At 43.7% G+C, this 17,006-nt stretch overlaps 1 protein-coding gene across 1 annotated transcript in view; it reads right to left on the bottom strand.

Annotated features, from left to right (window-relative positions):
- Nucleotides 1–191: 191 nt before the first annotated feature.
- RETREG3 (reticulophagy regulator family member 3) overlaps nucleotides 192–17,006 on the bottom strand; it is a 19,756-nt gene continuing 2,941 nt past the window's right edge. Inside the window, exons 2-9 of the mRNA XM_007957750.2 lie at nucleotides 8,154–8,260; nucleotides 6,149–6,179; nucleotides 5,137–5,263; nucleotides 4,393–4,477; nucleotides 3,068–3,205; nucleotides 1,828–1,910; nucleotides 1,077–1,209; nucleotides 192–646 (exon numbers count right to left, since the gene is read on the bottom strand). Of these exons, the coding sequence (XP_007955941.1) occupies nucleotides 192–646; nucleotides 1,077–1,209; nucleotides 1,828–1,910; nucleotides 3,068–3,205; nucleotides 4,393–4,477; nucleotides 5,137–5,263; nucleotides 6,149–6,179; nucleotides 8,154–8,260 (1,159 nt within the window). The remainder of the gene's footprint in view (nucleotides 647–1,076; nucleotides 1,210–1,827; nucleotides 1,911–3,067; nucleotides 3,206–4,392; nucleotides 4,478–5,136; nucleotides 5,264–6,148; nucleotides 6,180–8,153; nucleotides 8,261–17,006) is intronic.

The raw sequence follows: 17,006 nt of genomic DNA, 5'->3' as shown, positions 1-17,006 counted from the left end.
CCAGCTGGTAGCAGGGGTGTGAGTATCCTCTCAAAGCAGGCCTTGGAGCATCAACCAGGCCACCCAGCACACAAACAGAATTCAGGGGATGGGACCTGGATTCTTCCCTCGCCCCTTCACCTCAAGTGGGATGGGGTGAAAAAAAAACGTAAACCACAGTGCCCCCCCTCCCCAAAAATGGAGTCTCTGCCTCAGTGGCTCCTGGAACTGGCAGGGTCCAGCTGATTCAGCTCCGACTGGTCAAGAAGTTCAAAGTCATCCCCCTCAGCATCAGTGTCCAGGTCTGAACTGGGGGCCCGGAGGAAGCCTCTTGCTCTTCGGGGAGCAGGGCCAGCAGGGCCTGGCTGGGAGGCCCCTGACAGGGCCAGCTGGATCATGCCCTGGGAGACCAAGCTGGCAAGGTTGCTGGTGAGGTTGGATCCTGCAGGCAGGGCGCCAAGCAGAAGTGCTGGCAGGGCAGCCTCATCCCGGCTGGCAGGAGGGGCCTGGGGCCCCTCGGCCCCTGGTGGCGTACGGTACATTAAGCTGGGCATCCCAATGCTGGTGTCATCTTCATCATCCAGGCCAGTAGGATCCACATTAATGGAAGGGAAGTCTGGAAGGTCTCTGGCAAAGGATTCCTCTGGATCACTGTGACCATCTAGATCTGGAAGAATGCAGAGGTGTCCGAGACGTGGCAGCTGCCTGGCCCTCCTGTGCCCCAGTCCAACAAAGAGCCAGCCCCTCGTCACCAAATTTTTCTCACTACATATTTCTCAGGATGAAGAATGCCCTGTGGGACTGGTCAGCTTTCCCCCTACACTCACAGATGGCTGTGATCTTCTCTACTGGCCAGAGAACTCCCCTCCCTCCCACCACCATGCCACCCGAGAGGCGAGAACCCACGGCTATTAAAGATTAAAGGCTTCCAGGAACATAGCAAAATACCACCCTGGCTGTAGTTACACCTTTAAGGCTACTCTGCCTGAGCCACAGTTCAGAAAACAGGACAGGCAGGGGCACCAGTACCCCTCCCACAGCCCAGGGAAGCTGAGAGGCAAGAGAGCCGTTATCAATGCAGGTGAAAGTTCCCTCACCTTCAGAGCCTTCAGTTAGAGGTGTTTGGCCCCTGGAAAGATTGAACGTGCCATTGTCTGTACAGGAGACCTCTGCATCCGAGTGCTCAGAGTCTGTGATGGCCAGTTCCCTGGCAACAGTAGAATCATCGAGCTTAGGAAAAGACAGACAGACCAACAAGCCTGAGGAGATGATGTCATTAGGAACCAGGTGCAGCTTTAGTAATCAGCTAGCTCTGAAGGCTGCCCCCAGACCATCGGTGTAACCAGGTGGGCATGGGGACTCAGTCAAAATCTTGACTCCTTTTAGACTGCTCCCCTAAGGAAACACCTGTATTCATCCTTCCTAGAGCACAGGAAGGAAAGCAGTCTGGGAATCAACTAGCCACTTTCTCTTAAGCAAATAATTGGTCCAAGGAATACTCTTCACAAGTGGCCAGGATACACACCCTGCCCGGACCTAAGGGGGGCCTGTGCTATCTGAAAGATGACCACACCAGCTCCAAAGGTTTTACCATTATGTTGGGGTTAAAAGGAGGCATGGAAAAAAGTGTGTCGATCACCAGACTCAAATTAAGATCTAGGTACAAAGTTCCAATAGAACACCAGTTTCTCTCCCTGTTAGTGCTCTTGGGGCCAAGGGGTGTCTAGGGCCTTGAAGAGCCCATCCATCATGAGTTTGAAACCTGGTTACTGCCGAAATGTGAGGTGCCAGATAGTTCACAGGGAGCTAAAGTAGACTGACCAGTGAACAGCTCCCCCACCAAGATACCTGAGGACAGAAGGCGGCAAGCTCCTCTTCGCTGTCACTCTGGTTGTCCACTGCACGTTCTGGGTGCAGGGCTCTGCGGCGCACTAGTGGAAAAAAGAGAAGAGGTGACACCTTCTCTGGGAAGCACTGGGGGACTCCCTTTGAACGTCAGAAAACTAGAAGAGGAAGCCCCACTCTCAATATGGCCCTAAGCCTACTTAACAATGCCTGAGGGTGGGCTGGCCTGCTGAGGTAAAGTGCCAAAGTGAGCTGGTAACAGGAGAGAAAGATTTCTCTTCCAGCACCCCTCCCTCCACCAACCCCCACACATTTTTGTTCTGGTCAGCTGATCAACTACCAAGCTCGTCAACAACTCTCTGAGATCTGCTAAGGGCAGGCCCGGTCATCTGGGAAGTGAACCCTAGCAAAGGGAGGTGCCCCACCTTGGTTAAATCAGGCTTTTGAGGGCTGACACTATTCAACTGGCTGACCCAGGGGAAGCTGGGTCTTGGTGACCACATGCAGGTCTCTTCGAAGCCCGGGCCTTAATGAAACACCCAACCTGACAAGACCACAGAAGAGAGGAACAAGTTCGCACCACTGTCCTTCGTGTGTTGGATGACACTCAGACTAGGACACTTCTGGTCTCTGAGCTAGCAATTTTTAATCACCTTTGGATTAAAGGTGCCTAGTACAGGGCTCTCTATAGAGTGCAAACCCAGCAGTGTAGTCAGCTGCAAATGGGGCTCATGGAGCCATAAATGAGGCAAAACGTCAAAATCCCTCAGAATTGGAAGGCAGCTTTCAGCATGAAGAGAGGCCAACCTTAGAAAATAGAAAGACTGGCTCTGCCATTTACTAACTATGAGCCTCAATTCCCTCAACTGTAGAAAGCGGATAGTACCACCCACTTCCCAGGCGTGTTGTAAACATATAAATGAGACAATGGGTGGTGAGTGGCCAGCTCTGTGCTGGGAAGGTAGCAAGGGCTAGGAACTCCTTACTATCAGCCTTTTATTGAACGTGGAGAACTTTTCTCAGATTTGCTTAAAGTGAAAATCTAGAATTCCGAATCGGAAAAATCGGTATGACTGCATAGGTTTCCCTGGAACAGAGCATTGCTTTCCACTACGACCCTCCACCTTGCACTGACCCCCCCCCCCACCTTCTCCTACTTTCAAGAATCTACCCCCTATGTCAGACATACAGCTTCTCCTTCTTCCCCCAAATTACTGGAAGTCAGGCTCCCCATGCCACTCACATTGCCTTTCTCTCTGCTTGGACATCATGTAGCCGCGGACGCTGAAGTCCAGCCGCTGAAGAGCTGGCTTCAGCCGCACATATGCTCGATCCCACAGGTGGTGGTACACAGCAAGGGGCCACATCATGACAGTGACAACTGAGAGGAGAGTGAGAAACAGTGGCAAAATGGAGAAGGGGTTGCGTGAAGCAGTCCTAACTGTCCCACTGCTGTGTGTCCTTAGGACTTGGACACTTAGTGTAGAAGATCTCAGCTTCATTCGCTTCCCCACTCTCCCCTACTACACTAGGAGGGTGCTGAGGGCAGGGACTTCTGCAGCCACCCATGGGGCCTAGTACAGGGCTCTCTATAGAGTGCAAACCCAGCAGTGTAGTCAGCTGTAAATGGGGCTCATGGAGCCATAAATGAGGCAAAACGGTCAAAATCCCTCAGAAAAACCACACAGTGCTGCTCCATCACTGGTACTCAGTTCTATCCAGCCCCTACCAAGCACTGCACTTGCCAACAGGAAGTTGTTGTTGTTGTTATGTGCCGTCGAGTCGGCCCCGACTCATAGCGACCCCTCCTTGGGTTTCCGAGGCAGTATCACTACGGAAGTAGGATTGCCCAACCTTCCTTCCAAGGAGTGGCTGGTGGGTTTGAACCGTCAGCCTTCTGGTTAGCAGGCAAGTGTCTTAGCCACTATGCTACCAGAGCTCCTCCAACAGGAAGTAGCTAACTATATAATATATACATTTTTTTGAGGGGGGAGAGTGCTCCAGAGGAAAACAGAACCTAGTAGCCCTAATGCCACCCATTGACATCAAGTGGACTCTGACCCATAGTGACCCTCCAAGACAGAGCAGACCTGCTCCATAGGGTTTCCAAGGTTGTAAATCTTTACAGAAGCAGACTGCCTCATCTTTGTCCCATGGAGCAGCTGGTGGGTTTGAATGGCCAACCTTTTGGTCAGCAGCCAAATGCCTTAGCCACTGTACCACCATAGCTCCTTGAACCTAGTAAATTATCCCCTAAAAGTTCTGTTCTGTTGTTAAATACACTGATTCTAAAAATTCCCTCCTTAAATAGGGGCAGCCAGTCCTTTACAGTTGGCAATACAGTACATGCTAGTGGAGCCTCACCGATTTCTAAAACAACTCCCTAAAAAAAGGATTTTATATGTGGGAAGCCATTTTGTGGCATTAAATGGGCCATAAAAATATTATAAAAAGGTCATTTACTGGAGAACCAAAATATAAAAGCTCTCTCCCTAGATGTAGTTAGCTGTGGTTGGAAGAGCTACGGGGAGGGGTATGCTCACAGGGGGAAGTACATGCCGTACTTACACATTAAGTAAGATAACAGGAGCCCAGGGATGTAGCCGCCCAAGACGGCCAAAAAGGTCAGTATGCCACAGCTCAGCAAGCAGAACTGGGGGAATCAGGAAACAATGTTTAGTTTCTGCCACATGACAGGGACCAGGGGTGGGGATGGGGGGTTAGGTGGAGATCTAATTAAAATGATTCTTTAAGATTTGACTCAAATGTGGACATGGTACAATGACACAAGTAGCCATTTCAGCATCCAGTGTTGATTGGGGGAGCAGGGAACAGAGGATGTCCATTTCTATTCAAACTCCTTTTATGTGGTTAACCTCGTGGGGCTTCACCTTTCATGCTGGGAAACCAGTTTGAATAGGACTTAGCCAAAAATTCTCCCCAAAAGCAGGTGTTGGTAGTGGGTTTTTGTTTTTTTTTTTAAACTCAAAAGTAAAAAAAAAAATCCAACTAAAAAACCAGCAACCTACCACCACATGTTCAATATTGACAATGCACACAGCAAGCTTTCTTTCCCATCCTGGGGCAGAAAGATGGCCTCATCTAGTGGCAATCACACCAAACAAGGAGTCATCAAGCTCTTGCTTTAGTCCTAATGGCTGGTCAGAAGCCCCCTCCTACAGCTTCCCTTTGTTGCTACAAACACTGCAGCCTTTTCTTTCTCAAAGGAGGACATGTCATAAGGGGCTGTTTCAGTTTGGCACGACTGAACTGAGAGGCTAGAGATGAAAGTGGAAAAGGGAAGAGTCTTACCTTGCCTGGGTTTTGCTTTTTGAAAAGCAAAAGCTTCCTTATGAAAATGGTCCCACTAACCCAGACTTCAGCTACATGGTGGCAGAGCTCGGGCACGCTGAGCAACCGAGGGTGCACAAAGCCCCAGCTATGGGAGAGAGAAGGGGGAGCTGTGAAAGGAGGGTGTTGAGGGCCCCCCATCTTGCTGTGGAGCCAGCTAGTGCTTCCAGGGAGAAAAGGGGGCTGGGATGTTCCAGGTGCTCTGAGGTGAAGCACGACTTTCTTCTTGGCTCACCAGGTTGAAACTTGAATTTAGGGACTAGGAGGACAAACTTGTTCTGACAGCTCCACCCAATGAGCAAGCACCCTGATCCACGTGTGTAAACCTGCTACCAGCTCTAGGCCCTCTGTGCTTAGAGTCATCCTCTTCTCTGTACCGAGACTACTGTAGTTCACTGTGACTGCAGTCCAGAGATGAAAGTCAATACAGTCTGACACCCCTGCTGCTAAGGGGGAGGAGGCAATGGTGGATGTGTCCCTCAGAGAGAAAATAAAAATAAACCACAGCAGAGAAAATGCCTTGCATTAAACCTATGGGGTGAATGAACTGAGACATGAAAGCAGGAGCTGTAAGACACAGAGGAATCTTTGGCTTGCTGATGCCAGGAACCCATGTGTTTTCTAACCAGGAACTTGAAATAGCCAGAGGTCACAGAAAACACTAAATGACCTGGTATTAAAGCCAGGAAACAAACAAAGGTGGTTGCCTCTGTTTTCACACTGCCACAGTATGTTGAGTTATGCAACACAGTAATACTTTTTCAGAAACTTGTCCTATAAAGATCAAAGGACAACAGCCAACTCACCATACAGTGGCCTGAACTTTAGGATTTGTTTCTTTGGAACAGACCAGGCCTAAAGTTCTCAGCTTACACTGTGTGTCCAGAACATGGGGTTAACAACACGTCACCAGCATATTACAACAAAAGAATCATTCAGAGCCACAACAAGGGATTTAATTAGTGTTCCATACCTTTCATTGTCTAATGCGTCGGGTCTTGGCACTACAATATTAAAACAAACACCAGCATTAGTTGGTTGGGAAAACAAAAATGATATGTTAGGCAGCTGGTTTGACAGCTCAAGTTTTAATAGGTTTTGGGAAAAGAAAACAGTAGTAGCCAACACAAAGGAGACACCACATTATATTATTAAAAGTTAGAGAGCTGTAAACAAGGGAATGATGGCTTATGCCTGCTCATTTCTCAGAAGAGGGGTCTGAACGAACCATTATGCTCCTGAAAACCAAAGTGTACAAGAAGGAAAAATGGTCCATGCCACCTCTTGAGTGTGTCTGGGCTTGTGGTAGTTCAGTTTGTGTGTTAACTTGGCTGGGCCTGATTGAATGGCTGGGCAGCTGGATGTAGAATTCCCTATGATGAGACTGGTAATCAACTCCATGGTGGGATCTACTGTGAGCAGCTAAGTAGCTGCCTTAGGGAATGTGGTCTGCTTCCTGTATATAAGCAGAAGCCTTGGAAAATGGTCTCTAGCTTACGGCACGCTTGGACCCTGCATGTAACTGTGTCATTCAGCAGCCTGCCATGCTCTGCCAACCTTGGGACTTACAATGGATTTGAATTAATGGCCTGCCATATGGTTTGGTAACACCAGGACTGTGCCTTTTTACTTCAGGACTGTGCCTTTTTACTTGTCAACCTGGGCTTGTTAGCCTCAGCAGCCAGTAGCTGTCTGAGTGAAGAGATGCTGCTAGCTCCACAGGGCCAGGAGCAAGAGGCAGAGCTGAAGCCCAAGGTCAAGGGGCTTTGACCCAGCCCCTAGAGCCTCATACTTTGAACTTGGACTTAAAGCCTCCAAACTGTAAGAGAATAAACTCTTGTTTGTTAAGGCCATCCCATTTGTGGTATATTCTTGTCAGAGCAGCACTAGGTAACCAGAACAGGGCTGCTCGTACATGTCAGTGTGTGCCAGGCTACCAGGGCATGTTGTAACCACTCCAACTCTAAAAATCTGCCTGCTCTTTTGAAAAGACCCATTATCTACCATGAATGATGTAGTCTTTTGACATCCACCAGTCATAAGATAGGCTGGGAAACTATATGGTTCCTTGAAATCCCTGTACAAAACAGGATGGGAAGGCATTCAAAAGCTGTACACTCTGGTTTGAGTATCTTGCCAACACTTCAAAATTAACGTGTCTAAAATCTACATCGATCTTCTTCCTTCACTTCTACCCAAACCAAATCTGACTTTGCCTACTCCTGCTAATTGTAATGCCCTTTTCCTGCTATCTTTGCTTTGAGGTCTCAAAGTCAGCTTTTATTCCTTACTCTTCTAACCCCATATCCAACTATTCATCAGCTTGATGTGTCTTCCTTTCCCACAGCTCTCCAAGCCATCTATCTTTTGTTTCTAGGGACACTTCTTTGTCTACTTCTCACACACACACTGCCCTAGACTCTTGATAGGACTCCCTCCTTTCACTTTTGCTCCTTCCATATGGTCCTGCAAATTGATGTCATGTTAATCCTTAAATTATCATCTCAGCATACAGCTCTAATTTAAAAAAGAAAAAAAAAAATCTTCCATGGCCACCTATGTCCTGTAGGATGAAGTCTGAACTTCCTCCCCTAACTTTAAGGCCTTATAAAAACCTAACTTCAACACACTTGTGGGGTTACTTCCTAGAACTCCCTCTGATGCACTGCAGCCACAGTCAGCTCCCTGCTCACAGAGAAGTGCTGCAGCTTCCAGCTCCTTAGCCCAATCAAGCTCCTGGCTCCTCTAGAAAAACTCACACTTCTCTCTCTGACTGTCGGAATCCTTCGCTTCTTGCATGGCTTGTGATAAGGCTCTAAGGAACTGCGAGCGTTTCTAGTGTATCCTAAAGCAAATGACTCAGACATCAAAAGGTACTCCCCAACTCCACACACCCCCTTAAAAGCTCCTAAAACTAAAAGTAGAAATTATAAGAAAGGCCATTGGCAGTTCAGATTATTCTAAATGCTACCACTCACCTTTTATTTCAGGCCAGATTTTGTTCTTCCACTGATCTATACACACAACAATCATCAAGCTGAATGCAAGTAAAAACACAAGACGAAGGGATGTCAGTGCAAAAAACCTATGAAGAAGGAAAACAAAGATTTTTATGTAATTAAGCTAATTTCAAAAAAGATTATATATGCACTAAAGGCTATATGATAAAAAGACTAGAGTTCTAGTTTTTTGTGGTTTTTTTTTTTTTGTCTGACACTCATTATATCACCTTTGGTAAATTGATCAAACTTTCTGGCTCTTGGCTGTTTTACCTATGTTGTTGTTGTTGTTGTTGTTGTTATGTGCCGTCGAGTCGGCCAGATATAATAATTTGCTTTCATAAAGACAGAGGACTAAAAAGACAGGCATATGAGTTGAACATTTACCTCAGGTAGATACACTCCTTGGAGAGAACAATCATGGGAGAAAGAAGGGCTGCTTATGCAAAGGGAGACAGTTCAGGGGGCAGGAGTGCATGGAGGGATGGACACTGGGAAGGGGTAACTATGGGGAGGAAGTGGGAGGGGAGCTGTTGCATTGTGGTAAACTGTGGTCAATGTCATGAGACAAAGCGTTATGTGAACTGCTGTATGGAAAGTGAATCTGCTCTGTAAATCTTCACCCAAATCAAAAAAAAAAAAAAAAAGAGGACTAAACCAAATAGTATCTTAAATCCCCTTTCAACTTTAAAGCTGTCATTCTATGACTTTGGAGAAATTCATCCTTGATAAGTTGTTATGATGAAAGCAAGTATCTTTCTACCAAATCAGACCCTAGTGTAAGGCAGCAAACTGACAGAGCTACAGCAGCGAGCACTCAATCAGAGATCCTTTTAGCAACTGAGCCCCAGTAAAGTAAAATGACTTGATCAGGTTCACACAGAAAGTTAGTATTGAAGCTATATCTAAAAGCTCGTTCTTGGTATTCAAAGAAGCAACCATAAAAAGACACTGATGAACAGTTGGGGAAATCTAAACACTGACGGCACATCTGATGATATTAAGGAATAGTCCATTTTTTTAAAGCGTGGTAACGTTATGGCAGTTATGTTTTTAAAGATCTCTATATGCGTTATGCATGCTAAAATATTTATGGATGAAGTGACGTCTGAGATTTGCTTTGAAATAAAAGTCTGGCAAGGGAAAATGAAAACGGATGAGAAGATTAACCATGATCCTCACTAAATTTGGTAATTACTGAAGCTGGGTGATGGGTACGTCAGATTCTTTATACAATTCTACTTTTGTATATGTTTAATATCATTTATAATAGAATGTAACAAACTAATTCTTATGGCTCTTCCTATTACCCTAAAGCTTCGGAGGCAGTGTGCCTTGAAGAGAGAGTGGTCTGTAGACTAGTGCTGGCCCCAAGCCCTGATCATACCAGTCTATGGGGAGGGAAGTACAAAAACAGAAAGTAAGCATTTAGAGATTTTTATAGCAATATGAGTAATTTTGAATCTAATAATACAGTTCGACTTGCATTTTCTGTCTTTTTTAGTTTGACTTTTCTAATAACTTGCTTATATTGTACTTTACAAAAGTACTGGTTTGCAACAGAATGGAAAAAAATAAACAGAACTAGTCTTCCACTAGGAGCTCTGGTAGTATAATGGTTAAGGCATTTGGCTGCTAACCAAAAGGTCGGTGGTTCAGGATTAAACACTAGCGGCACTGTGGAAGAAAGATTGAGGCACAGTCTGCTTCCTAATGATTCACAGCCTTGGAAACCCAATGGGGGTCTCTATGAGTTGCAGTCACCTCCACGGCAGTGAGTTTGGGTTTTTTGGAGTCTTCTGCCACAGATGGTCTGAGAAGCACTGTCCTAAGATCTAGAAGGAAGCCACAGGCATCACCAAGAGGTGACACAGCGGGGCTTTTCAAATTAGACTGGCCTGAGTTTAATCCTTAACATGCATTTATTAGTCATGTGACCTTGAATAACTTCTTTAAAGAGCTTACCCTCTTTAAACCTGAGTTTCTGAATCCACAATGTGATGTTAACAATAACAAATCTTGCAGTGTTGTATGTGGGTATTAGAAACAACATACTTAATCACCTATAGTGTATCACACGTGATCTTGGCCAAAAAGCCAAGCAGAAAGTGCAGAGCACCTGATACATACCTAGCACAGAGTTCTACTCAGTTTTACAGTGTAGAAGTGTTACTAACTATTGTCACAGCAACTGACCAAATGAGACTAAGAATGATCAAGGGTTGATTGTCAACGATCACTCTGGACTGACCACTTCTCAACTCCACGCTTGACCTAATGATTTGATAAAACCACCGAGCAACACTAAGAGAATAATCCCTCTTACATTTGAAAAAACGAACCAAACCTTAGTATCCGTGTGTATATACGAACACCCATACGTACACAGGGACTGGCAGCAGGGCTCGGAATTCACCTCAGTTGCATAACTTTCTAAAGTAGTATTTTTAAAAAAAGAATACAAAGAATTAGGCATGGAAGGAAACAAAGAGAACTTAGGAATCCAGTCACCAAGGACTCCTGGTCCAATTTTTCCACCTTACCACTACAAGGAGCCTGTAATTACATGTGATTAAAGAATGAAAGCTGCTTAACAAAAATAACCCTCTAGAGCTCCCCAGGCCATTATCTTCTCTCTAAACCTAGTCCATCATCCCAATGGACAGATTTCACAAGGCCAAGGTAAGGCCGCTGCAGCATGGTGCTCTGGGTGCTCCTGCTTCCACCTATGTCCCAGAGCAGCCATGGCGCGACAGCTGTTTCCTCCAGTGAGCTTAAAGGACTCTCTAGAGAGGCGATCCAGACGGCCTGCAGTCTCCTTCCCCAAAGCACTCAGACTAGCCCAGATACATGGCGGCGGCGGGAGGGGCAGGACAGTAAGGTCTCTGAAGAAAGGTTTGTTTTCCAAAATTAACGGCAGTGAAAATACTGTTTCTCCACAACCTGACAATTTTAGAGTAACATCCCTCACTCTCTGCTCACATCTGTGCTTCCACTCAGTTCGACAAAGTTACTGAGTAGCTATTATAGGCAGAGGCCTTGTGCTAAGCCGCCCAGTTTCAGGAAAGTGTAAGACAAAGACCTTACTCTCAAGTGTATTTATCTGTATGTTTGTGTGTGTGTGTTTAACATGACAAGGTGATAATGACAAAGAAGAGGCAATGTAAACTGGGATTTGAAAGATAAAAGTAAGAAAATGGCAAAAAGGTGAGGGGAAGACGGAGAGGACATTCAGGTAGGGAGAGAAGGGAGTTAGTGTGTTATTTTCAGGAACTGCACATAGGTTGATAGAACTGAAAAGTAAAGAACAGAGGCAGGGGATGAGGCTGAGGAAAGAGGCAGGAGTTGGATCCTGAAGGGCTTTTTCTGACACTGGGTACTAGACTTCATCCTACCGAGAAGGTGAGCTGCTAGAGTCTTAAGAAGGACATATTTCTGAGGCATGAAGGCTAACACTGTGAGCATCTTCTACAGCAAGATCACCTTGGTCTCTGAATCAATTTCAGGCTCATATGTAAGTGGCTGCTACTTAGCATCCTTTTCTTGAATAAGCTGTTGCAGGAACATCAAAAGAGGTTTTTCTGTGTGTGGTATAAAGTAGCATTTCTTGGGAAAAAGGCTCCTTCCAAATAGATAAAAACTTAATTAATGGAAGGATCACCTTGGAGCACTAGAGTTGACTCCTCCAAGGTATCTAAACCATCAATTTCAATATTCCCTTAGGAATTAATAAACTATAAAGAAGATTCCTCCCTTCCTTCCAGCTCTCAATACTAAATTCCTTTAAAAAAATAAAGGAGTGGGGGGTTTCAACTGGTATGTTTTAGACAGACTGAGGTCACATCATACTTGTCATTTTATGGAAGTGATCTGGAAGCCCACCTGTAAAAAAAAAAAAAAAAAAAATTCTGCCCCTATGTGCAAGGATAAGACATAAATGTGAAGATCTAGTACTTCTGAGATGGTAAAGAATGGAAGTAAGGGAAAATTCCTGTGGATTAGTTTAGTTCTGCAATGTCTATTCAAGCTAGCCAGGAAATACACAGGCAGAGACAACAGCGTAGAAGTCTGATAACACAACATGCAAGACGTTTTTCAGCAACTATGGTCAGCATGAGAATTTTCCAACTTAACAAAAACAATTACAAATCCAGTCAACTCTGGATATGCACACAAAAACTTATTAAACTGGGGCACTGGCACAGCCCACTGCTCCTCCCATCCACAGCAAGCTCAGGGTCTATTTTCCCCTTAATGATCTTTATTTATTTTGCTTGTAAAGGCAAGTATGTGTATTGGAGAAACTTTGTTGCTGTTGTTGTTATGTGCAGTCAAGTCCAACCGACTCATAGCGACCCCTCCTTGGGTTTCCGAGACAGTATCACTATGGAAGTAGATTGCCCCATCTTCCTTCCGAGGAGTGGCTGGTGGGTTTGAACCGCAAGCCTTCTTGTTGGCAGTCAAGTGCCTTAGGCACTACGCTACCAGAGCTCCCGGAGAAAGTTTAGAAAATATAAATACTAATAAAAGAAATAAATAAAAATGACATTAGTACACCATTATCTATGAAATGAGCTCCCTAAGTGGTACAAAAGGGTTGAAAAGAGCTCCTAGCCGAAAGACGAGCAGCTTGAACCCACCCAAAGGAACCTTGAAAGAAAACACTGGCAACCTTCTTCTGAAAGGTCATAGCTATTGAAAGCCGTATGTGCACTTCTAATCTGAAACATGGGGAGTCACCACGAATGGGAAGAGACTCCACAACTGTTCTTTAAAAAAAACAACTATGGAATAATCTTGCCAAAAAAAAAGTTTTGTTTTGTTTTTTAACCTGAATCTGACCAAGCCTCCAGATCCAACTACCAATTTACAGTAAATAGAGGATAGGTGAACATGTTAAGCCACGGGCCACAATCAGCAAAATCCAGTCTATGGGAAACGTCACAGGACAAACCAGTTCCTTCAACAAATAAAATGCAAGGGGGACAAAAGGCAAAGAGGAATGTATAGGGTAAAAGATATGTGGAAAAACAGCACAATTCACTGCAATAAGTGGACTTCATTGGATCCTGTTCCAAATAAACTGAAAACAAAAGAAATAATATTTATGAGAAAACTGGAAATTAGATTACTAACTAGAATCGTTTTTTATATGTGATACTGGTAGTAATATATTTTTATAAAGTATTTTTCAGAACTATATACTGAAATACTTACAGATTACATGATATTATATCCAGAATTTGCCTTAAAATAATGAGGAAGAATTAGAAAGAGAGTTGGGTATGAAAGAAACAAAATTGGCCATGAGTTGAAATTTTTTCAAGCTGGATACATGGCAGTTTGCAATATTATTCTGTCTACTTAGGAATACGTTTTAAATTTTCTATAATAAAAAATCAGGAAGGGAGTGTGTCAGGGTTGTATCCTTTCACCATACTTATTCAATCTGTATGCTGAAGAAATAATCCGAGAAATTGGACTATGTGAAGAAGAATGTGGCATCAGGATTGGAGGAAGGCTCATTAACAACCTGCAATACACAGACAACATAACTTTGCTTGCTGAAAGTGGGGATGACTTGAAGCACTTACTGATGAAAATTAAAGACTTCAGTCTGCAGTATAGATAGGTTAAGGCATAAAGAAAACAAAAATCCTCACAAGATTTTATATGACCAAGTAGGTTCCAAATCAACACGAATGGAAGCAGTAGTCAAGACATCAGACGACATATTGCACAGGGCAAATCTGTTGCAAAAGACCTCTTTAAAGTACTGAAGAGCAAAGATGGCTCTTTGAAGACTAAGGCGTGCCTAACCCAAGCCATGGTTATTTTTTCAGTTGCCTCATATGCATGTGAGAGCTGGACAATGAACAAGGAAGACCAAAGAAGAGCTGATGCTTTTGAGTTGTGGTGCTGGCGAAGAACACTGAAAGTACCATGGGCTGTCAAAAGAACTAACAAATCTGTCCTGGAAGAAGTACAGACGGAATGCTCCTTGGAAGGGAGAATAGCCAGACTTCGTCTCACCTACTTTGGTCATGTGGTCAGAAGGGACCATTCCCTGGAGAAGGATATCATGCTTGGTAAAGTGGAGGGTCAACAAAAAAGGGAAGGCCCCCAACAAGATGGACTGACACAGTGGCTGTAACAATTGGCTCAGGTATAGCAAGGATTGTGAGGCTGGCACAGGACCGGTCAGTGTTTCATTCTGTTGTCCATTGAGTCACTGTGAGTTGGAACCGACTCGATGGCACCTAACAACAACATAAAAAAATGAGCCATCTCAAAATGTGAACAGAATTTCCTTTTTAATTTACATATATATAAGCACCATGGAAATATATGGTTTAGAAACTTCCTTCTTCTGTTAAAACATAGACCAGAAAAGCATCAAAAAATGTTTAAAGTAATTGCATCATACAGATACATGAATAATATTTTAAACCTTTCCCTAACTGGACTTTTAAGATGTTTCCAATAAGCAAAGCTTAAATACACATTGCTGAGCTTAAATCTTTGTCCTTCCCTTTGATTAACTACTTCAAGTGGAATTACAGGGTCAAAGAATTAACTTTATAACAGTTTCGTTGAGATATAATTCACATAGCTTAACATTTACCCTTTAAAACTACCTAAGTCAATCACTTTTAGTATATTTATAGTTGTACAACCATCACCACTACCTAATTTTAGAATATTTTCAACATTCCAAAAGGAAATTTATACTCGTTAGTAATCACTTCACATTTCCCTCAACCCCTGAAAAGGCATTATTTAAGCATCTTAATATATATTGCCCAACATATGTGTATTTCAAAAGGCTGTCCAAGCAGTAGTATAGAAAATTACATTTTTCCACCTCTCTCCCAGAATTACATATTTTCATTCTTTTAAATTTAATAAGCAGAAATTAGTAACTCATTTCCATTTGATTTTTTAAAATTACTAGTAAGAATGAAATTTTACATGTCCATTGATTATTTTGTATATTTTCATTTCATACATGTCCATCCCCTTTGTCAGGGGCTAGAAATCCAATTTAATTATCAGTCTAAATAAAATACCTCTTAAAATATCAATCTAGTATAATAAAAAATTTCAGAACCAAATACAACCATTTTGAAATTAACTATACCATGGGTCCTCACTTTCAATACACCTAAGTTTTGCCATAATTATAAAGTAATAACCACATCTATTTCTAATCACAAAAAGATACTATTTCTGGATTCTTTTGTTATTACAGAGTAAGCCTTTCTCTGCAACACTTCAGAACAAAGCCTTCCGTCCAATGGGGACAGAAAGCTCATTATTACACAGTACTTGTGGCTGTCTGGTTATGAGCCAGTCACTGGTAAATTAGAAGGATAAAATCAACCCAACCCACATCATGTTGAAGGAGCTCTGGTGGCACAGTGGTTAAAGCATTCGGATGCTGGGATAGTTGTTGCTTGCACAAAACCAGCTACTTGCTAATGACCTACTGTGAGAAATGGTAATGAAGTGCTCAGCCTTAAAATCAGGACAGTTAAAAACTGAAGGCAAACAAAGCAAAGTCAACCAAGCCATCCTTAGGAGGCTTTGGGAGCTCTGGTAGCATAGTGGCTAAGGCACTTGACTGCTAACCAGAAGGCTGGCGGTTCAAACCCACCAGTCACTCCTCGGAAGGAAGATGGGGCAATCTACTTCCGTAGTGATCCTGCCTCCGAAACCCAAGGAGGGGTCGCTATGAGTCAGGTCCGACTTGACGGCACATAACAACAACAACAACAACAGGCTACCAAAAGCAACAAGAAGAAACCTCCAAAGACTATCAGAAACATTTGCTCAATAGATTTCATCTGAAATTTGATGGGCAGGTTTTGTTTTTTGTTTTTAAAGAACAAATGCCTCTACTTATATGGGCCCACCCTTCAATTACCTATTCCTCAGTATTGGTTGTTTTTTTGTTTTTGTTTTTTTCCGTCAAATGTTAACCTTTTACATCAGAAATGCTCTATACTCTTCTCTGATTTTTGTTTGTTTTCTGGTGAGGGAGATAAACACCAAACAGTTTCATCTGTGAAAACAATGTATTTGATAATAGCTTCTAGAAGTCAAGTCTGGTTCACTCCTGCCAGTGACTGTAAAGGAGACCCCCTCATACAAAGTTCTCTACAGAGAACGAGCTTGTGGACAGCGCAGGATCAACACTTCCGATTCAAAGGTCACCTTGAATCTCACAACAGAAAAACTGGAAATGAGCTCAGCAGGGTATGCCCTTCAAGGAATGGGGTGGGCTTCCAGGGTTCCTTCATCCTCCCCTCATCTCCAACATTAGGAGAGAAACCAGAAAGTTAAAGGGAATTGTTCTTTCCTAATCCTGTCAGGATACACTCTTGTTGGCTCAGATCCTCTTCTCCGATATTCTCAACCCCAAAGACAGGACTGAGCCTGATGACTGCACAAGCTATCGGAACGGAAGACCTGACTTGTCTGTTGTTACTCTTGAGATGATAACAGTTCAGTGACCAGAAGCAACCTAGGCCAAGAGATCTCTGATAGGGCCACCATGATTTCTCTGGAACCTGAAAAATAAAGTGAAATATTATAGTGGCAAGGAGCCTACATCTATCTCCAACTTTTTAAGACATTCACAAGTATAGAACACTGAAAGTGACTTGAATTCTGCTGATCTTTTTGGTACTCCTATCTAACCTCAAAAGGAGCTCTGGTAGCATAGTGGCTAAGGCACTTGACTGCTAACCAGAAGGCTGGCGGTTCAAACCCACCAGTCACTCCTTGGAAGGAAGGTTGGGCATTCCTACTTCTGTAGTGATACTGCCT

Source organism: Orycteropus afer, unplaced genomic scaffold, assembly GCF_000298275.1.
Source record: "Orycteropus afer afer isolate SDZICR_OR568_19922 unplaced genomic scaffold, OryAfe1.0 scaffold00786, whole genome shotgun sequence".
NCBI classification, from domain to species: domain Eukaryota; kingdom Metazoa; phylum Chordata; class Mammalia; order Tubulidentata; family Orycteropodidae; genus Orycteropus; species Orycteropus afer.
The sequence above is the reverse complement of the archived record's forward strand: the minus strand, read 5'-3'. Positions and strand labels throughout refer to the sequence as shown.